We start from the raw sequence: 22,374 nt of genomic DNA, 5'->3' as shown, positions 1-22,374 counted from the left end.
ATTGAGTACCTGTTAGCCATGAAGCGCTATCTTGTACTCTGTGGGCATGGGGCTGTATAAAAAGAGTTGAATCAGTCACAGTCCTTGATAAATACTCTCCCATGAAATGCCTATGACAGTATCTAAAATGTCCCCAGGCTTTGATAAGTGCGTTTCTCTCAGGACCCCATTAAAGGGGCATTCTTTGGGCCTCTAATGTAACTGGAAACTCAAAGAATTCACCTTTGCGCCACAACCCTCTTTACCTCTGAGGGAATCCATTTTAAGGCCCAAGCTCTCGGATAGCTGTCTGAAGCAAGGACCATAAATGCACTTTATTAGATAGACCGGGGGAATGGCCTTACTCCTATTCAGCTTCCTTGCTCCTCTTTTCCATCCTGGGTTTGGTCTCCTTTAGAATGAAGTGGGCAAATCAGTGGTGATGTTGCCCAGCACAAGCCCTCTCAGGAAAGGGGGGCCAGAGAAGGAGCCCCTCTAGGCCATAATGCCACCTCCTCACCTCTAGTTTTTGCACAGTCATGTTGTTAGGCTCTGCTTTGTCCTCACTAATACATTCCTACATGGATTTTCCTCTCTCCTGGCACCAGACACCCTATTTTTTTTTCTTTTTCTCTCAATCTCTTTATCTGCCCCCCCCCAACCCCCAGTGCAAATGCTTGGATCTCCTCCTCCCATGAGACATTCTTGTTCTGCTTCCTATTTATTTCTTGGCACTTCAGCAAGCTCTAGCCAAAAAATTCTATTCCTGTGCCCTCTTCCCTTCCTCCCTGCCCTTCCCTCCCTCCACCCCTCACCCAGGTTCTGTTTCACCAGAAAGGCTCAGGCCCTGTGCCTGCTACAGGGTTCATGACCACGTCGATCAGTTCTCTTCTCATTGTTCATGCCTATCCAAACCTACCTGAAGTTCAAGTTCACTAAGATGCCCCTGAGATTGGAGGCAAACCGTTTCCTTCTGCAGGCATCCCAAATGTGGGGATGCTGTTGCCTGTACCTCTCACATTAACACCTAATTTTTTTTTTAAGAACACTGAATAGCTACTTTCCCCTATTTTATAAAGGTCCAGTAAATTGCTTCTCAACCCAATTTAGTGTATACAAATTGCATGAACTCTAGGGAAGTGGGAAAATGTGGACATAACGCCGTCTACCCTAGAAACCAGTTTACTTGATGTCAAATACATACGCTCTACCATGTCTGTAGATGTGTTAAAGAGAATCCGTGGGCCGCTGTAGAGTTGAATGCAGCTGTGTCAAGCGCTCTTAAAAATGAACTTCTTGAAGTATTCTTGGACCAAGTATGAAACAATAAAGCTTTGAATGAACACATAACAATTCCTTTACCTAAAATTAGTTCTCCCCAATCTATTTTGAGAAGTTGTACTGTGCACTTGAAGAGGTGCTTTCTCCCACTCATCAAGAATAATTGGCTCTCAGTGCTTACATTTGGAGGTGGCTTCCACTTATCATGAATGGCGGAGTGCGTGACAGGGTTGGGCGTGGGGAGGTGCTATTACAAAGCCCCTTGTGCTCACAGAGAAGGCATTCCAAAATCAAGCTTGCCAGATGAAATGGCTCTACCCTTACATCAAGGCTAGACTTTTGATATTAGAGTTCCAGTTATTATGGTGACAGATTCCCTGGGCTTCCAGCCACAGCATGAATGAAGACTCCTTGGGTTGGCTAAGGCATGGCTCAGAGCCAAACATGAATTCTAGGGTACCTGCTCCCATCCTCAATAGGTCATTCTGAGTGTCGCCAATGTATTTATCAGAAGAGGAAACAGGCTCATTAAGGTGTTACTCATTTCACTAGCCTCGATGTACACCATACGTGATAAAGGGCAGCACCATTATTCAGAAATAGCATGTATCAGGGTAGTACCAAGATTCTACTGCAACACTGAAACAAGTGTTTCCCTGTCTCCCCTCCCCACCACACCTATCCCTTTCTCAGTAAACTTCCTAATCCTTGAGGCAGCTGGTATTCAGAGTAGCTCAAGGATGCTTACTTAGCTCAAAAAAAGGGGGGGGTGGCGCCTGGGTGGCTCAGATGGTTAAGTGTCTGCCTTCGGCTCAGGTCATTATCCCAGGGCCATGGGATCGAGCCCCGCATGGGGCTCCCTGCTCCACGGGAAGCCTGCTTCTCCCTCTCCCACTCCCCCTGCTTGTGTTCCCTCTCTTGCTGTCTCTGTCAAATAAATAAATAAAATCTTTAAAAAAAGAAATGTAAGGCCACCTGGGTGGCTCAGGTTAAGCGTCTGACCTAGGCTCAGATCATGATCTCAGGATCCTGGGATCGAGCCTTGTGGCAGTTTCCTGGCTCAGCACAGAGTCTGCTTCTCTCTCTGCCTCTGCCCCTCCCCACCCCCTGCTGGTGCTGCCCCCCCTTAAATAAATAAATAAGATCTTTAAAAAATTTTAAAAACATATCTGATAGTGCATCTCAGCTGTGGTAAGTTTGAAAGCAAGGTATAAGGGCCATCCCAGGGAGACGCTGAATTCTGTGGAGCCTATTTTTCTACCCCAAGCCTAGATAGTATCAACATGAGGTTTTATTCATCTGCCACATGCCTTTTTCCTGAGAAAGTTATTTGGTAGGATCAAAATTTATCATTGTTTTGGTCCACCAGTATGTATCTCCACAGCTTCTTGGGTTCATGAGCACCCAGGGGGACACCCATCTGAGAACAAGTTGCCTCACAAGTGTAACCAGAGGGATATTGCAGGAGCTAGTTAGGGAAGTGAAAAATACCTAAAAATGAAAACTAAGTGTATTTTCCTTCCCCTTCTCCCCCTGCCATCCTACAGTCCTGAGTATCGTTTGGATTTTTGCCTCAGAGAAAACAGAATTAACAAAACTTGACTTTTCTTTTTTTCCTTTCTTTTCTGCCCTAGTATTACTAGAACTTTTGCATCGGGGAAAACAGAAAAGGTGATCTTTCAAGCACTCAAGGAGTTAGGTCTTCCCAGTGGAAAGGTATTTATTCATTTAATCATGTGTTTCTAAAACGATTTTGTCTATTTATGTTCTCATAGGAAATAAGCCAGCTTATTTATGTTCACCTGATGTCATTTAGATTCAGAACTGGTTTCAGTCACATAGAATACAAGTAACTTTCCCTTCTGCCTGCCTGCCTGCCTGCCTTTTGTTTTCTGGGCATTTTAAACTAAACGTTTTCAAATTCAAATAGTGTACTTCAAAATGTTTTTATCAACTTTATTAAGAAAAGGAAATGACAGCCAGGCTCTTTTACACAGCCTGTGGAAAGCTTATTTTATTTTATTTTTTGAGAGAGAGAGTGGGGAGGGGGGTGGCATGCAGAGGGGAAGAGAGAGAGAGAATCTCAAGCAGGCTTCACGCCCAGCACAATGCCAGATGCCGGGCTCGATCCCAAGACCCTGAGATCATGATCCGGGCCCAAGTCAAGAGTCAGGTGCCCAAGGCGCCTGGGTGGCTCAGATGGTTAAGCATCTGCCTTCGGCTCAGGTCATTATCTGCAGGTCCTGGGATCAAGCCCCACGTTGGGCTCCCAGCCCAGCAGGGGGTCTGCTTCTCCCTCGCCCTCTGCCTCTCCCCCTGCTTGTGTGCACTTTCTCTCTCTCTCTCATGAATAAATAAAATCTTAAAAAAAAAAGAGTCGATGCCCAACCGACTGAGCCGCCCACACGCCCCCGGAAAGCTTATTAGAGAAGCCCATCCACATTGCCTTGACCAAGCACAATGTCAGCCTGAATAATTGACTAATTATGACTTGAAGAACTCTTCAAGATGGCTGTGGAGTATTTTATAAAGCACCCCTCCCTCACAAACCATTTGTGTTCCTGGCCCTTTGGATTTAGAATAATTGAAACTAATTTATTGACTGCAAGAAAGATTTTAGCCTGTTACTACTTTAACAAACCCAATTTGAAATACAAACTTCAGGATGAAAAGTAAAATTTTATATGGTTGTCCTGAGCCCCTTCATGTTGTCTTGTGAAAATTCATAAGATAAACATAAGTAAACACTCGGTTTGATTTATTCAGCATCCTTTAGGCAGGCACTTGCTTTTCTCCATCAAGGAGAGAAAGAGGAAATGTTTCTTTATATTTGTTTATGGGGTGTTTCCCAGAGCGAGCCCAGCTGTAGTCAGTTTTTGAACACACAAGTTATGGCTGCCCATGGTAACCAGAAACACCCATTTACACATGCCGGGTGCTGGCGGGACGGCCTGACCACAGCTGGGATTGGCTGTCTGGCTTCTCTCAGTAAGAATCAGAGATTGAGGCCCTGGGAATCCCAGGTGGTCATTGCTTTGCTTCATGATCCTATAGATAGATTCTTCCCCTCCAAGGAGAAAGATGTTGCATAAGTTATGACACTCTTTTGTTCTTTACAGAATGATGAAATTGAGCCTGCGGCATTTACTTATGAAAAGTTCTATGAACTGACACAAAAGATTTGTCCTCGGACAGATATAGAGGATCTTTTTAAAAAAATGTAAGTTCTACTTATGAAAAAATGTCACATTCTTGTCCCTTTAGATTTTTAAAACATTTTTTGTGGTAATGTTCTAATATAGTATATTGAGAGTCTCTAGGATTATGTAGCTAGGTTTACATTTTCACCCCTTAGTTTATCACTGTAAAAGTTGACTCTGAGTTTTTGAGAAACTTTTACAAAAATTAATGGCAGCACCTGGAACGATTTTTCCCCCCTTGCATTGGCTTTACTAACTACCTACAATTTTAACCTGCTCCTTTAGGTATTAACCCATTATGTGAACTAACTAGATTTGGTTTGGAATGTTATTATGTTGTTGAAAAGTTCATTCATTCTAGTTACTTCAAATGGATGACTTACATGTTGTTTTTAAAATAAGGGTTTTCAATAATACTAAACAGAAGAATTGCAGACATTTTCTGTGAGCTAGTGGGGGTGTTTTCTTTCTCTTGTTGGGTTGTTGCTTTTTTTCTTTTTCTTTTTTCTTTTTCTTTTTCTTTCTTTTTTTTTTTTTTTTTTGTCCTTACAACCAGTCTCTGGCCATTTTAAGAATGCACCACTACTTCAGGGTTAGAAATAAGTTTAGAATTATCATCAACAAATGTCAACATGTAAATCGTACCTACTGTAGCATCATATACAAAAACTTACTTTTTCTAATAAATTTCTTTTCAGCAATGGAGACAAAACTGATTATTTAACGGTAGACCAATTAGTGAGCTTTCTAAATGAAGTAAGCTTTTTCATACATTAACTCCATAAAGTCTGTGTGCAGTGGCTTGCCTCCTCCAATGTCCCCATTGCATGCCCGTATCATATGCCCTATTCGCGTTGCTTCTGACCTGCTGATCTTTCCATATGGCTTTCTTTACCAGGTGCAAAAATCAGCTGCTGCTTCTGGGTGTTCATGCACTTCCTACACGTTGGCTTTGCACACTGCTTTTTTTTGTTGGTTTTCTTGCTGTGATGTATAGCTCTGGTTCTGTGTGTGCGTGTGAATTTTATAATATATTCATTTAATTAAATGTGTCTATGTTTTTGCAAGATGATACTTAAGGTACTTTTTTTTTCTCCTATTGATCTCATTAAATATAGAATGGATTGAAATTACCACACTATAGTTGGATTCTCCATTGCTAACTTTTTCTCATACCTTTGCATGGACTGGAAAGCTTTATTTTTGTCTTTTAAATGATTGCATGTAAGAACGATATGTAGGTTCAAAGAGATTATTTTGACAACGAGCACAACAGTGGAGTTCCTGGGTGAAAATATAGTACATATTAGGCCAATTAGATTGCAGGTCAAATTTTTAGATTTTATTTTTATACCACGCTTAGGGCTCATTTTAGAATATGATTCACTCAACAACCAACATTGGTTGACAACATTTGCTGAAGCACAAAAGAAAAATATTTTGGAACACGTAAAGATTGCAACTTTTGTTACAACTAAAATTAACTTTTTTTTTCTTTATAATGTACAAAAGAATATTGTGTTCAGTGAAACCCGTTGAAGCTCTTTCTCATCCAAAATGGAAAATATACTTTTTCTTCCTAGCACATTAATGGAATGGACAATATATTTTTGTTTCAAAACAATTTTTAATATAATTTAACCATTATACCATATAAAGAGAAAATATTTGAAGAGAGAGTATCATGCCAGACGTGAAGTATTGATCCAAAGAACAGGCAACAGGCAGACTGTGATTTGCCAGTTTGTGGAGACAAATCACATCTTTGCCTGTTAGGGCTCAGTGGCTCCCAGTTGGTAGGGTTGCCCCGACAGAACTATGATAACCAGAGCCTAAAAGCCCTTGTGCCAGGAAGAATAGCTACTCCATTTATCAGCACAGTTGCTTCCACTTTTAATAAGCCTTTCAGTGCAATACAGTATTTATTTTACTTGAAAACATTGCAAGTTTTTCCACCCCACTAGTTTTTGGTCATGCGAATACTATGTTTATAATCTTTACCCAGATATTATCCACATTCCTGTGCCACCGTTACTCAGAAGTTAAGTTGCCTTGCTTTGTTTCTTTTAACTCCTTCCCCCTCTTCTGCTTTATTTTTAAGATTTATTGTTTTATTTCCTTCAGCTTCTTCATGCACTTTGGGTCACTCCCACTCATCTTAAGTTTTGGTGAGATGGGCAGGAAAGTCTTGCTTTTTGTTAAAGAGGGAAGACCGTTGGGAGGCACGGAGAAAAGCTCTTATCATTGGTTTGCTACTTCCTAGAAACAAAGTCTCTTGTGCATTCTGAGATGAAGCTGGCGTCCAGGCATCTATGAAATATGACAGACACCTTACTCTGTGTGTCACCGTGACAATAAAGAAACAATTCTGAAGTCTTGAGGATAGTGCGGTATTCATGGGGGGCTCTTTATCTCACATCTTTCCTTGTATGGGTTGTTTTTGTAAGCCTACCCAGTCATCACTTGTCATTTTTATAAGTCTAAGACATAACATTTAATTTTTAAAAGGTATGATCACCCATGCTTTCTGGCTCTGCCATCCAAATTCTTTCTTCAAATAGTATTTGATAAACTTTTATATATCACTATCACGGTGGCCAATAGCACTCATTTATTTTTGTATTTTCTTCTGCTTCGCTTCTCATTCGTGGTAAGGAAGCACCTTTTGAGGTGGGACACATGGAATCCGTGTGATTCTTGATTTCTTTAGATCATAGAGACTACAAGATGGTTCAGGAAAGTGTACAGCCTTTGTTTCTAATCAAAGTGCCCAAATCTCGTCCTTTTCTCTCATAGCAAACTGAACTGGAAAAACTAGATAGCAATCTGAATGTATCCTTGAAGAAGTTTGTCAAACTTAGAAAACATTCTGCCCGCTCCTTGTAACCTTCTTTTGAGTCCTATAGTGGCTCTTCTTCTCTCTCCAAAATTAGAAGCACCCTGTAGGCAGAACACCTTCAAAACCCATAATGAAAGGAGATAGCATTCATTCGAGAAGAAAGCAGGCATTGCAGTGTAAGAGTGTATGGCTCCAAAAGTTTAGATCTAAACGTTTTCAAAATGCCTTAGCTACATAGTGTCAACAAGCCAAAATTCAACACTGTGTTAGAAGCCCCAGATTATACAATAAGACAGGAAAAATAAAGAGTCTCATGAATACAAAAGGACAGAGTCCTACTCATCGTTTGAAGATGATGATTGAGTACCCTATCAAAAATTATCAGCTGAAAAACTCTTTAAATGAGAGTTCAGCAAAATAACCAGAGAAATGATTGACAAAGCAAAAAATCAGTAGACACATGTATACCAGCATTAACCAATTAGAATAAGTAATAGGGAAAAAAGTCATGCTGCCTCCCACCACTTTCCAGCTTGTAAATCCTTTTATTAGATGAAATTTTGTGTTCGGCGTACTCCCGTCTATCTCCAGGAAGCTGGAATGAGAGGAGAGACTACTGGCCATTTACTATCTTGGTCACCATATAGGGGTTTGTACCACCTCCTCCCTATCCATGTCATCAACACTGACTAGCTTTTCACTAGTAGCTTTAGACCTGCTTCTCATCTGCTTCTCAGTCTCTCCTCAACGCGTGATCCATGGACCATCAGCAGTAGCATCCTGTGGGAGCTTGTTAGAAATACAGAATCTTGGGTCCCACCCCAGACCTACTGACTTGAAATCTGCATTTAACAACATCTGCAGGTGATTGGTCTGTACATTAAAGTTTGTGAAGCACTGTCCTAGTAGATTACTCCTGGATTCCTCCTTGGAAAGCTTAGTGTGGACGGGAATGCTTAGTGTGGATGAGAGTATCATATGTCTTCTGTTATTATCCATGATGGATTTAGTCATAGAAATCCACCACTCAGATCCTAAAATTTTGCCACAGCTATGCCTCTTGTTCCCATCAGTGGACCAAGAGAAACTTTTCTTCTTCCTGTTTTCTGAAAATAAACCAGAGTCCGGGAGAGCCAGTAGAGGTACTCACTGTGAGCTGCCATGTGGTTAGCTACTGCTTCCAACTCCGTTCTCTGTCTGTGGTGGGGCTAATTAATGTCCCTGGGCTTTAGTTAATTTCACCTATCTTTCCACACTTCCAATGAGAAGCCAAATTGATTTCAGTTTTACCTTTATTCTCTCACAAAGATTTAGATAACTGAGGGGGAGGGCCTACAGAATCAGGAGATGCGTGGAGGGCTGGAGAGAGAGATCAAGATGAGAAAAAGAGGGAAAAGTTCTTAGATGACCACAATTTTCCAGAATTAGCTTTATTTTCTTGTTGCCAGTGATCGCTCCACCTGCTTCACACACATTATATGATCACGTTAGGGCTAGACCTGTTTATTTTGCAGTTGTGTAGGAAAGGGCCTGTGATCGCTTTCCATTATAGTGTCTTTATTGTTTAATACGGAAAGAGAAGGACGTCTTTAGTCTTATGGGTAAGCCTTACTCTTGCAAATCATTCCTTTATCTTCTTTATATCTCTTCTGAATACTTTTTGTCAACATCTCTCTCTCTCAGTGCTGCTTGGGTTAAAACCAATTGCTACTTTTTCTCAGTAAGAGTTAGGACATAATAATGGAGCAATGACCACTGTCTCCTCATGCACAAGGGCACGGTTCTGTGACCTATTTTTGGAAGCTGGTTAGATCTCACTTTACAAAACTCTGGATGTCCAGAGGTGATTGTCATAGGCACATTGCTTCCTCAAATCCCCACGGAAAACCAGCGATCCCTCAGAGTTGTGAAACATTTGCCCCTCTGTGCTTACATCTGTGTAGGATTCTTCTGCAACCTTATTACGCTGGTCACCTGGAAGTGATCTTTTTCCTCTTTGTTGTTTCATATAAAAATTATAGTTTTATGACTCTGATGCAAATCTTATTATCTGCTTCCTTGCCTTCGGACTATCCAGAGTGCACCATGCTTCCTTTCTGAAACATGAAAGTTTTAGTGAAGCAAAGGCTATGTTATCTGGTGGAGTGATGCAAAGGCAAATGCAGTTTCATACTGTCTGCTTTTAATGCTTATTTGCTGCACATGTACAATTAGGGGATTATGATGCATCCATTTTTGGGCTTGGTTTTCCTGGCTTTTGTTTCTGATAGGCAGGATGTTCTAGTAACTGTTGTGTCCTGGGACTAAATTTTAATGGGCTTTAATTAGGAGGACATCTCAAACATTTAGCATTCTGTCCTTCCAGGACTTAGGTTTTTAGGTTGATTTGTTTTTTATATAAGTGATAATACAAGTATGTTAAAATGCATACTTTTACATGTTAGAGCAGTGTTACTTAAACTTGAGTCACCTGGAAAGCTTTTCAAAACACAGATTCATGGGTTCCACCCCAGAGAATCAGATCTGATAGGTTTTTGGTGGGGCCTGAGAATCTGCATTTTAACTCCCAGGTGCAGGAGATGCTGTGCCTCCATCAACAGATCACATTATAAGTCACACCAGGCTCACATGCATAGGTATGCATATAAAGAGCACATAGGAGCGTCTGGGTTCCCCCTCCTTTACCTAATTTAATCTCTTCTCTCCCCTGCAGCTTAATCTCTTCTTTTTAATTCATATGGATTTACCCCATCATCTCCATGAGCCCAGAATTCTTAACAATGAGCATATCTTTAAATCAAAAAGCCTACTTTTAATAAGGAAGTGAAATATAGTGGCCAACTGTGAAAATAACTGCAATGGCGTCCAAAAAGGACCTTTTCCTCCTATATCCATCTTCTTCCGTGATAGTATTTTACGGAGACGGGGGAGGAAATGTGCCTAGAAAGAGTTTTCTGTTCATTGATTTGTTTTTAAAACGATGCCTTCTCACCAGAGGCGTGGTGCTTGTCATGCCCTTGAATAGCGGTCTCTAGGGTTGCATGATGCCCATCCATTTCATAAATAAGATTGTAGCATGCCTTCATGTGCCTGGCCTTCCATGGTCCACCTCACAGTTTCTCTCTGCATACCCCATGAGTTTTGTTTTTTATGGTTTCAAGGCCTGTTGTTAATATAACAGTTTCTGCTCTTGCACATGCATGGACGTGAGCTGTTGTGAGCTGTAAATTCTTAGATTACAACAGAAGCATGCTTCATTGGGATAAACTGACCAAAAGATACTGATTCCTTATGAGTTAACACTCTTACCTGGGCGAAGAGGTGGGAGGGCCAGAATAGGCTAGGCCACAAGTGCTTGAGGAAATTACATTGTGCGTGTTGCGTTGGCCAAAGGCATTCATTCTGTGTTACCCACTTCTCAAACTTTCATCTCAAAACAAATGGGGGAAGGGAAATCCATATGAACCTTTAATAGTTGTTTCTCAAACAACTTCTCACTGCTGTTTTTCGATGTCTGTGCATATATTTGGGTAAAGAGTTGCCGCCAAGGTTCTACCCATTGACCAGGTTTTGCTCACATCTGCTTCTCTGCCATGATTTCCATAGAAGTTATAGATTTGATGAATGACCAGGGTCCAATTCACGATGAACATTAAAGGAAGTTTCATGGACCCACTCCCTCCAGATATAGACACACAGACACACACACACGCAGAGACACACACAACACACACACATACAGAAGATTGTAGCTGAGTCAGTAAATTGGAGTTTTTTCACCACTGCTGTGAAGTTTGGATGACAGAACTGCAGAAATAGCATTGTTCCTGGTGCCTCCTGTAGTACCATGAGCATCCAGGTGCTGATTTTTAAAGACTGGCATCACCAGCTTCCTAAGTGCCTTAATCATTCATGGACTCCCCTTGCCCAGAGAATTTCCTCAGGGCACACCCAGTTCTAGTTCATAGTGAAAAAGACTTTCTGAACTACTGATAATTCAAATACAGATTTTCATATTGTCAGTAATTGATACATATCCTTGTGCCGATTAATTGTCATCATTATCATGGCGGATTTGATAAATATTTACTCGAGAAAGTGAAGTTTGCAGACTGCCCAAGAAATCTTTTCTTTATATAAAAAATATATATAATGAAAATGAAATGATGTTTGCCTGTTTTAACCTCAGGGATTTTTGTTGTTGTTGTTGTTACTATTGTTTTTCTTTTTTGGCACCTAAGTTAGTATATTAACTATTTGAGTTATTTGGGTTTTTTGGAGGGTTTTCCTTAGTTTTTGCTTTTGTTTTTCCTTTTTTTTTTCCCCAAAGATTTTTGACCTCACTTTTTATAGATATTTATGCCAAATCTCTCACCTGGGGTATGGGAACTAGAAGACAGTACAATTGACATGCACACCATTTTATGTATCCTTTAGCTTTTGAGGGAAAAAAAAAAAATATATATATATATATATATATTCTGTATTCTCTTTCTAGTTCAGTGAGGGAAACCAAAGCATTCCCAAAGTTGGACTTTTTTGAAGTATATTTTAGGGAGAAAGACAGTAGGACAGTGAAATCCTATCTTTGTAACTGTAAATGTGATATTCTCAATATATCTTATTTTAGAAATTACGTACTTTAGTGATGTGTAATGCCCCAAGGGTGAGAAATGTCAACCTAAATGGGGTTATTTTCTCATCATAGCATCAGCGAGACCCTCGACTGAATGAAATTTTATTCCCATTTTATGATGCTAAAAGGGCAATGCAGATCATCGAGATGTATGAGCCTGATGAAGACTTGAAGAAAAAAGGTAATAAAAGTGAAAAAAGATAATTTTCTTTATTAAAGAGAAAGCAAGACTATGTGCAACTTTAAACATTCTTGGATTTTTAGTTAAAGACATCTTTAAATGCTTTGGAGCTCCCTAGAGCCAAGGATTTTTAATGGACTGATTTTTTTTTTCCTGTTCTAAGTATAAATTTTACCTTACATCAGAATTTGCCCATGCTGCCTGAGGTATAATGTAAATTTACTACATTATTAAACACATGGTAGTGATATTTTCCCTGTTGTACTCTCTTATATTCGATCTTTAGTATTGCCTAATGCTCAAACTGCAAAAATGCCCATACAGTGTCTATTTGCAATCTTGGAAGGAATTTCACGTCTTATAAAAATTTATACCTTCTTTTTCTCCCTTTTGTTTTGCCAAGCCATGTAAATTTTAATACATGATTTGATGAGCCTTCCCATCATTAGACCTCTGTTATGTAATACAAATGCAACTGATAGGAAATTAAATGGTCAGGAATCAATTTAGCAAATTATTGGGGTTTCTGAACATTTCCTTCTTTCAATGAAACATTGGAAACAGTGTGCTGTCCATTCCAATATTTGACAAAGAAAAGGCATGGAGAGGAAACTGAAGATCAGTCTCATAGCAGTGGGAGGCTCCTGCAAAGGATGGGAGAGGTGATGCTACCATAATTGGACAGGAAGTCCTGAGACAAGAGCTACCTGACCTCCAGCCTCAGCCTTGTGGTCTCCGTGGAGAGTTGAAGGGAGATTCAGTTTCAAGTTCTATCTCTCCAGTGTGCCCCTGGGCATTAGGGCCTCCAGTTTCTGAGTTCTTTTTGCTTTCTATCTCAGTGAATGTGACTGAAAGGTTTATTTAATCTCTGGACCCACATAGAACCCGTGTATATGCATGCTGGCCCGCCACAACACATGACCCACCCCTGATATTTTTCCAAGTCAAATAGACATACACTTACACTTCCTGCTAGGTCCCCGAATACCTCCTTTCAGCAAGAGTGCTTCCTTATTTACCTTTCTACCAACACTCTGAGTATTACTATTTATTCTCCGTTGCATGGGATTAAAGTGAAGGGAAGGGTGGCTTGATAGATAATATAGCACTTTGCAGTATTTGATTGGATTCTTGTTGCTCCCCTGTCACTGTGTGACCTTGATCAAGGGACTCTATTCCTGGGCCTCGGTTCCCCTGCTTATAACTTGGTAGAGACCTTACAGTCATTCAACTAGTATTTCGCTCCCCTACTTTCATTTCTTAAAGTTTATAGGGGGCTGACTGGGTGCCAAGCACTGTGCCAGATGTTGGGGATTCAAAAGCAAGTAAGGCAGTTGTGATCTGTTGAAGGACAAGGCTCAGCAGTTCCTTGGCAGTATGATAAATGTTAGGATAGAGGTGTCTCTCATTATTTCCAGAGTCCTTCCAGGTCCTAAAGTCTATGAAGTTACATTGACACATATAAAAATCATAGCTTCACCATTTCACAAATGACAGAAATTTTAAAGTCTGCCATTCTTAAGTATGGGTGAGAATGTGGTGCAAAAGGCGTTATAAACTTCTGGGAAAAGCATAAATTGGTACAACCACCTTTTCTAATATTTTGGCAATAATTGGTAGAGTGGAAAATATGCCCTTCCTACAGCCCAGCCTTTCCACATCCAGGTGTGTAGGTAGCATCTCCCATCTCATTCCCAGCTCTGGATGTCAGAGGAAGTGCCCTCACCCAAGTCGGTGCTTTTACATTTCTTTCTACACACGACTTTCAAATTCTCCACTCCTACCCTCTAATTTCAACTATAGACCTGCGGTAGAATTCTCCATTTGGATACTGAATGGGCATTTCGAATGTATATGTACAACATGTTTTGATTTTCCCTGCCCGCAGGCCTGTCCCCTTCTCAGCCTGGAAAATGGTACCATGATTCACCCAGATTTTCAAGCCAAAACTCTTGGAATCTTCCTTGACTTGCTTTCGTTCTTTCACATCACTTCTGATCCATCAGCAAAACCTACCAGATCTATCGTCAGAATAAGTCCTGAATAAATCACTTCTCACCGTCTCTACATTCATCAGACTCGCCAGGCCTACATCATGTCTTCCTGGACGATGCCAGTTGACTTTTAACTAGTTGTCTTCTTTCTACTCAGTGCCCTATGGTTTATGCTCCACACAGCAGCCAGACTAAACCTTTAAAAACTAAATCTAATCATGTTATTCCACTCTTCGGAACCCTCCAAAGGCTTCCCAACACATTGAGAGTAAAATCCACAGTATCTAGCAAAGACTTCAGTCTAACTGATGTAGCTTTTGGCTTCCTCTCCAGCCTCATTTCTAACTACCTTTCCCCTTAGTCACACACTCCTGCATCAAGGTCTTTGCACTTGCTGATCCTTCTACCTGGGATGATTCCCCAGATTGCATGTGGCTTGCTCCCTATTTGTGAATGTGACCTCCTCGGAAGGGCTTTTGCTGGCCACGTATCGAACACAGCATCCTGGTCATCCTTGATTGCCTTCATTCCCTGCTTTCTATTTCCTTCTAGCACTTGTGTGATATTACATTAGACTTATATTTATTTGCTAATTTATTTGTTCTCTTTCCCATAATACGTTTCGTGAAGGCTGGGCGTGTCTGTTTCTCCCATCACTCCATCTGTCCCGGTGCCTTAAAAAGTACTTGCTCTTAGAACGGATGTGTGTGCCCAAGGAGATAGGTACACAGATTTTTATTGTAGTATGTTTATTTAGAATTAGAAATTACCTAAATACCCATCAACAGAATCATGGACAATAAATGAGTATATTCATACGTGGATCTACTCTACATTCTACAGTCCTACGTACTACCACTGCACATACTATTGTACATTATTCAGGGAAAAGTAAATGACCAAAAGCTATTTATATGAACTGAGTAAGTTCTAAGAAAATGTAAAAATAGCAAGTTGCATATGCAAATAGTGGAATATCTTTTATATAAGCTTTTAAATACAACTACCTATTTGATTAAAGGTGTATGTAGTAGAGTTACAAAGCTGTTTTGAGAATGTTCAGTACAAAAAGTTGGGAGTGGTTGTCTAAAAGGGAGTAGAAAGAGGGACTGCATGCAGCAGGATGGAGGGAGGGTGGGAGAACAGGGTGCTGCAAAGGCATCTGTAATTATGTATTCCTCTGAAAAATGTAAAATAAGGTAAAATGTTACAAAACTGTGGTGTGGGCCCGTAGTTATTTATTATGCTATCATCTGTACTTTTTTATAAGCTTGAAACCAGTTCATAACTTGCCAATGCTTAAATAAAAACAAAAAGCTGAGGTGGTCAATGGTTGACAGGGTAAGAGATGTAGAAATGTTGATCACTTCTGAGACCGCAGGGGACTTGCCCTATATCAGAAAGGACTGACCGAAATGAACAGTGAGACTCTTGGAGCCACATTTCAGTGATGACTGAATACTCTTCTCACCAGTCCCACACCCTGGTTCATAGATAAAAGAGGAGAAATGAATTGTTGAAACCCAGAGAGGCTGTTCCTCCCTTCTCTGATCCAGTGAGAACAGTAGTGCCCTACAGTTGTAGGTTTTCCACTTGAGCCCGACGTGGGGCTTGAACTCACAACCCTGAGATCAAGACCTGAGCTGAGATCAAGAATCAAACGCTTAACCAACTAAGCCACCCAGGCACCCCTGTTTTCCACTATTTTAAGAGCCCCTCTCGTATGTATTCTTCTTTACCATTCGTGACAGTCCTGGAAAGCAGATGTGGCCAGGATTTCCCCCCATTTGACATAAGAGGAGGTTGAGACCCAAGAACATAAGGAGTGAGTGGTAGAAATGGAACTGATGAAGGTCCCCTTGACCCCTGGTCACCACGGCTCCTGGGGCTGCACTTCTGAGCTCAGGGAATCGTGTGCTTCTGCCGTCCTACTTACAAAAGCAGAACACCACCTGTCTTTTGGAATGCATTAGGTTCCTTGTAATGTGCAGCTCTTATTTTGTTCAAGTTCTGAAGGATGAAGGTCCTTGGGAACGAGAATGAGAAGTTTTTACTCCTAATTAAGTTGCCTTAACTTTCAAGAAGAAAAATGTGAGAGGTGTATCTTCTGAGCCACATGTCTACTAGCTGTTCTTTTTTTCCCCTAGGCCTCATATCAAGTGATGGGTTTTGCAGATATCTGATGTCAGATGAAAATGCCCCAGTCTTCCTGGATCGTTTAGAACTTTACCAAGAAATGGACCATCCTCTGGCCCACTACTTCATCAGTTCTTCCCATAATACCTATCTCACGGGCCGACAGTTTGGTGGGAAATCTTCAGTAGAAATGTACAGACAGGTTCTCCTGGCTGGTTGCAGGTCAGAAACTCAGGACAGCTTTTTTTTTTTTTTTTTTTTTTAATGATGCCCTTCAATTTAATTGACTTTTCTCTAAAAAAAAAAAAAAATAGGACGCAGTATTCAGAATGAAAAGGACCTTTTTCTTTCTCTTTAATTGATTATCCTGGTCATATAACCTTGAAAAAGAACAGAAAATCTCTGCTCCAGAAAGTTCTAGAATCCTCCTTTGGGCCAAGAGACATTTTTTACTGTAAATTTTAATTATCCCCCCCTTTTGATCAAAATTGCAAAAAAAATTTTTTTTCAAGAAGTCATGCTAAATTTCTTATTGGTCTGAAACATTTGCAAATTTAGCTCTACTTAATGTTAAAAGTTCTAAAATGCCATTCTCTGAGAATAAAGATTATTGAAAATGGTTTTTCTTCTATGGAAATAGGCAAATACTTGAGGTTTAAAATATGGAAAAATGCTGAAAGTGAAAAATAAGAAATGTAGTTACATTATGATATTTTTTCTTGGTTATCAATAACCATACCTTTTTAATAACTCACTGTTTTTTGTGTATGGAGAGACACTAAGGAAATGACATCACTACTTCTGTCTCTGAATATTTGATACAATGAGAACATTTTCTTTTATGGCCAAAGTTACATCATTTCACCGAATAAAATTTTAAAAATTGTTCAACATCATCTAAAACCCAGCCCGTATTCAGATGTTCCCAGTTGTCCCCAGACTGTCCTTCATTGTGCCTTTGTCATATATATGGTGAGAGTATCATGAGTATATACTGAATTTCATCCAGAACTTCACTGGTGGTTGTATCTCCTAAGTCTGTCTTAATCTCTGACAGTTCCTTTTTGATGACACCAGCGTGATAAAGAATATAGTGTGATTTTGGCCTGCATACTCCATGAAATAATCATGTTATTTAACTCAGTCCATGTTCTACTTCTATAAGAAAACAACTTATTTTGATGTCTCTTCTTTTAATTTGCACACACATACTATTTTATTGTAAGGGTTCAATATTGTAATTTCACTGTGTGCCTAGATGTGTTGAACTTGACTGTTGGGACGGAAAAGGTGAAGACCAAGAACCAATAATAACTCATGGGAAAGCAATGTGTACAGATATCCTTTTTAAGGTAAGTTTCAAAATAGCCATAGTCTTTTCCAAACTATTGTAGAGATAGATGGAATGGAGAAAACAAATTATTCATTTTCTCAAGTGTTTTGCCTTCATATTCCTTTCCTCCAGTTTTGAAGAGAAAGTCAAGAAAACTGTTTTCTCCACTTCATCGCACCATCTTTTTCTAACTTTGCTGCTTTCAAATGGTGACAGCACCATATAATGAGGTTTCTCTGCCAGAGTCCCCAGACTCTAATTACTTTAAAAACAGTCTTCTGTTTTCTTGCTTACTTTACATTCTTTCTGAAGGACTTCAAATGGGCATAAAAAGATAAATAGAATACATAAAATAAAATCGATTATAAATAGTGCCTGTAAGAGCAAGAAGCTAAGTGAGTGAGGTGAGAGTTTATGAATCCTCCATAAGAAGTCCTATAAACTGCCAAGCCATGCCACAAATGGGCTCCAAACTTTCTAGAATTCAGTGCAAGGAGAGAAACATGATGATTCACAAGATTTGTAAACTAGAAACAGAGCCATTGGTCCAAAGAAGCATAGTTTTTCCTGGTCCTGATGCCAGAGATAAGACTCTTCCCCAAGGACCCTCAAAGAGAGGCATCTACAGTTTTACAAACAGGCCTTTCAGTAATGGCCTTTTGGTGATCTCTATGTACAGTTTGAAGGTTTCTTACAACACTCTTCAATATGCTCCAATGATAGCCTGCCAAAAGACAAGTCAAAAAATGAAATTCTGTGGTTGGCCAATATTCAGGTACATCTGTCTCTGTCAGTTTGGTGCAACTTGGAATAGTTATTGCAACATCTGGAGCAGTGGTTCTCAACCCTGCCTACATGTGGGAAATCACCAGAGGTATTTGTACAAACAGATGCCTAGGCCCTTTACCCATAACACTCCATGCACATACCATTTCTCTTAGCCAGATGTTGGTGAATTTTGAGCAGCAGTGAATTCAAGATTATGTTCCCTGAAAAGGAATTATACTCCCTGAGAAGTATCAAGAATATATTCAAGTGGGAAGCCATGAGTTTGCACAGCCAACCAAACTGACAGGAAGGGTTGTCCTCTTTAGAGAATTAAGGAGCCTAATAAGGAGGCTTAGCTGAAAAGAAGGCTATTTCTTCTCAGTTCAGAGGTGAGCAAAGGAGAACCCATGGGCAGAGCCAAAATTTTCCTCAAGGACTAATTTTTGATCAACTCAAGTGGACAATCAAGGTTACAGGAGTTTTCACCTGTGAAGAAGCTTTAAGCAAGAATAAACCATAAGGATGCTCACTAAAATACTCCAGGATTATCTAACCCAAGGCATTAGATGGGTTTCAAATGGACTTCCCTAGATTACTGTAAAATTTTTTCCAATTTAACTGAATTTTTCCTGTGGTTAACGATAAGCCAGTAAGAATTTGGGGATTTTTATCAAATATGATGCTGTGGTTGTAGAAACATTGGTTTGAAACCATGCTTTCTAAAGCTAAGCAGAGAGCAAGGCCAGCCATCTGTGGGAAGGACATGCTCAGCTCATTCAAAGGTTTCAAATGACTGAGCTTCCAGGTCAGAGAGAGGCATCCAGAACACCTCCTATTTCACCTCACATGTTGCTTGATCAAGGAGAGCACCCTCCCTCGTCACCTCCTCCCCCCCCCATTTTCATCAGGCTAATAAGAAACAAGGGATGTTGCAAATGTCACAGGACTCTTCATCGAATTAATGAAACGTAGCCAAAACCTCACCTGCTCTTCAGCAAGAAAGATGAGCTCTGAACCTGTCTTGTCAGGTAATTGAGCAAGGAACCAGCATGCCATTGAGATGAAATTTCTTGCCAGTTAATGGTGCCATAATGTTGGAGAAGCCACAGTTAGCTTTGAAATAAATTGTCGTTAACCATTAGTTGCACTTGGGTCTAATCACAAGGAGACTCCACCTGTAAAGGTATCAAGGTGAATGGGTTCTCCAGGTCTTAATTGCCAGAACTGACTTTTGGAAGAGCTGAAATTAATAGTCTCTGAATGGTTTCAGGTACCTTAATTTATTTTTTTGCTTTTCTCTCTCATTAACACTTTTTATCTTTAAAGGATGTTATTCAAGCCATCAAGGAAACTGCATTTGTCACATCCGAATATCCTGTAATTCTCTCCTTTGAAAATCACTGCAGGTATAATGATGCTTTCTACTCAAAGTATCTACTACTCAATCCCCACTGCTGCTCTACATCTTTTTAAATAGCTGAATAGTTTTGGGAAGTGGTAAGGACACGGTCTTATGCAAAAAAAAAAGAGGGAGAAAAAAAACCCCAAACCACTACCCCCACCACCACCTCCAAAAAAAATACAAAGGGAAAAAACAAGTCATCTTGATGTGTTTTAGAGATGCTTCCTCTAAAAGGTGAGAGATCAGGACACCTTGCTCAAAGTTCCACTGAGTTGGAAGATTTGGCAATGGATTTGAAAGCAGACTTGATGAACTTGAAAGCCATTTTTTATTCTGTTTGCCAGCTCTTATTTTGGGGGAGCCAAATCTACTTTTGAAACTATACAAGTTAAAGTCTGTGGTATGTAACCGAGCATCTCACTTAGCATCAAGAGGACAAGCGTGGATTTTGCAGAGTGGGAGTTTTTAATCACCTAGGAATGGATGTTTCTTATTCTTGGATGGTTAATGGATGTTTGAATTTATAAATGCCAGTGTTCTCTCTCTCCAGCAAATATCAACAGTACAAGATGTCCAAATATTGCGAAGATCTATTTGGGGATCTCCTGTTGAAACAAGCACTTGAATCACATCCAGTATGTATTTTTAGCAAACCATATTTCTAACCTGAATGGATTTGTTTTGAAATTCATTTCTAAAGGGTCAAGTAGTGCTAGAGGACTAAAGATCTTCATATTTACTTAAATTCATTGGTATGGAAAGCTTTTGCACTTCAGACAGATGTGTAGAGAGACATAAAATAAACATCTGGTTCAATTTAATTTAGAAGGTCTCGAGGTCTTTTATGGTTTTTGAGATTTCTGTTTTAAAGTTTTATAACATGCCCAGGGGCCAGGGGTCTATACTCAGCATTTGTTCTCAACTTGGTTGTATGATAGAATCATCTAGAAGGACTATTAAAAATACCTTTGCCAGGGCCCCACTCAGAGATTCTGAGTTAATTGATCTGGGTAAGGCCTGAGTGTGGTGTTTTTAAAAAACCCTCCAGGTGAATCCAATGCGCACGTAGGGTTCAGCACCCATGGGAGCCCATTGCTCTGAGAAGTCCCCTAAACTGAAGTCACAAGCGTCTGAAGTTCAAGCTCCCACCTCCAAAACAAATATTTGGGGGGGGTGCCTGGGTGGCTCAGTCGGTTGAGGGTCCGACTCTTGGTTTTGGCTCAGGTCATGATCTCGGGGTCATGAGATAGAGCCCCACGTTGGCCTCCACACTCAGCACAGAGTCTGCCTGAGAGCTTCCCCCGCTTCCCCTCTGCTCCTCCCCCGACTTGTATGTGCACCTGTATGCGTGCTGTCTCACTCTCCCTTTCAAAGAAATAAAATCTTTAAAAAAAAAAAACAAACCAAATACTTGGAAAGTTATACATCCATTTTTTTGAGCTTAATTTTTACACCCGCAAATTGCTTCATAAAGCAAAGAACTTTTAACCTGTCGCCCATAGATAGGCTTTGTGAGGTCTGTGACCTCATTCTAATTGCGTACAATTTTTTGGGTGGGGTATATAATTATTCCAGAGAGTTCATCACATTTTTGCAAGGATCCATAACCTCCAAGTGGTGAAGATCCACTGTGCCAAGATGTTATGAGTAGTAAAAGAACTAACGGGATTACGTATAAAGTACTTTGCGGTAGTAAAAAAAAAAAAAAAAAAAAAAAAAAACTGGAAAAAAATCTAGGACACAGGGATATTTGCATCCTTTGCACCCACCTCCCAATTGTCTTCAGCCTATGGACGCCATGCTGCAGGCTCCCTGCCCCTGTCGGCGCAGCATCCCCTGTTTTCCCTGCACGCTGGCCTGACTTTCGGCTGCCAGTGCCTGCAGCTTTTCCTGTGAGGTGGGATGCCCTGGTCCCCGGAGCCTGCTCTGCCCATATGCGAAAGACAGGCCAGAAGTGCCAGAGAGCTCACACCCCTCCCCCTGGGTCCCCTCACTCGGCAGGAGGAACAGCTCCAGAACAGTCAGGCTCCACAGCAGGACCACATGCCTGCCCCCTCGGTGATAGCTTGTCTGGTAACACCCCCTTGGGGTTGGCTGCTTGCCACCTTTTTCTCACTTTCCCACCCCCTGTTGGACATTCCTGAGGCTGCCGCCCAAATAGACTATGGGACTATTCACATCCTTGTCTCAAGAGACTGATTCTGAGGGAACCCAAACTAAGGAACAGCCCTGATTTTTTAATTTTAGTTTTACTTAGGCCCTCTGTTTACTTTTCCGATTGGGCTAAGGTGCTTGCTTCTGTGGAAAGACCACTGTATGTTTCGTAGAGTGATATGCACGTACATGATAAGTGTTGTGGGGAGCGTAGATGAATACACATGGGAGTTAGACCTCCCTGAAGTGGAAAGCTTTCAGTCATGAGGGGGCTGTGGGGGAGACACAGAACACACGGGTAAAACTATACAAAGGAAGATGGCCTGTGACCTGTGAATACTTACTGGAGATACCCAGGTTCAAGAGAGATCACTGGGGAATGAACCAGTGACAGCAGGCTTTGGACGGAAGCAGAATTTTGGCAAAGAGCTTTGTTTGAGGCAACACAGACATAGGAATGCACAGTGCTTT

At 40.6% G+C, this 22,374-nt stretch overlaps 1 protein-coding gene across 5 annotated transcripts in view; it reads left to right on the top strand.

Moving 5' to 3' along the window:
* The window catches only part of PLCB4 (phospholipase C beta 4), a 171,595-nt gene that overhangs the window by 61,188 nt on the left and 88,033 nt on the right, over positions 1-22,374 (top strand). For all 5 annotated transcript variants that reach the window (XM_088026249.1, XM_028112973.2, XM_088026248.1 and 2 more), the window contains exons 7-14: positions 2,895-2,976; positions 4,380-4,480; positions 5,159-5,216; positions 12,008-12,116; positions 16,258-16,468; positions 17,505-17,598; positions 19,674-19,753; positions 20,300-20,384. In XM_088026249.1, the coding sequence (XP_087882375.1) occupies positions 2,895-2,976; positions 4,380-4,480; positions 5,159-5,216; positions 12,008-12,116; positions 16,258-16,468; positions 17,505-17,598; positions 19,674-19,753; positions 20,300-20,384 (820 nt within the window). The remainder of the gene's footprint in view (positions 1-2,894; positions 2,977-4,379; positions 4,481-5,158; positions 5,217-12,007; positions 12,117-16,257; positions 16,469-17,504; positions 17,599-19,673; positions 19,754-20,299; positions 20,385-22,374) is intronic.

The sequence above is a fragment of the Eumetopias jubatus genome, unplaced genomic scaffold (genome assembly GCF_037043125.1).
Source record: "Eumetopias jubatus isolate StellerSeaLion01/CBP00866 unplaced genomic scaffold, mEumJub1_p1.0 scaffold_9, whole genome shotgun sequence".
NCBI lineage: Eukaryota > Metazoa > Chordata > Mammalia > Carnivora > Otariidae > Eumetopias > Eumetopias jubatus.
The sequence above is the reverse complement of the archived record's forward strand: the minus strand, read 5'-3'. Positions and strand labels throughout refer to the sequence as shown.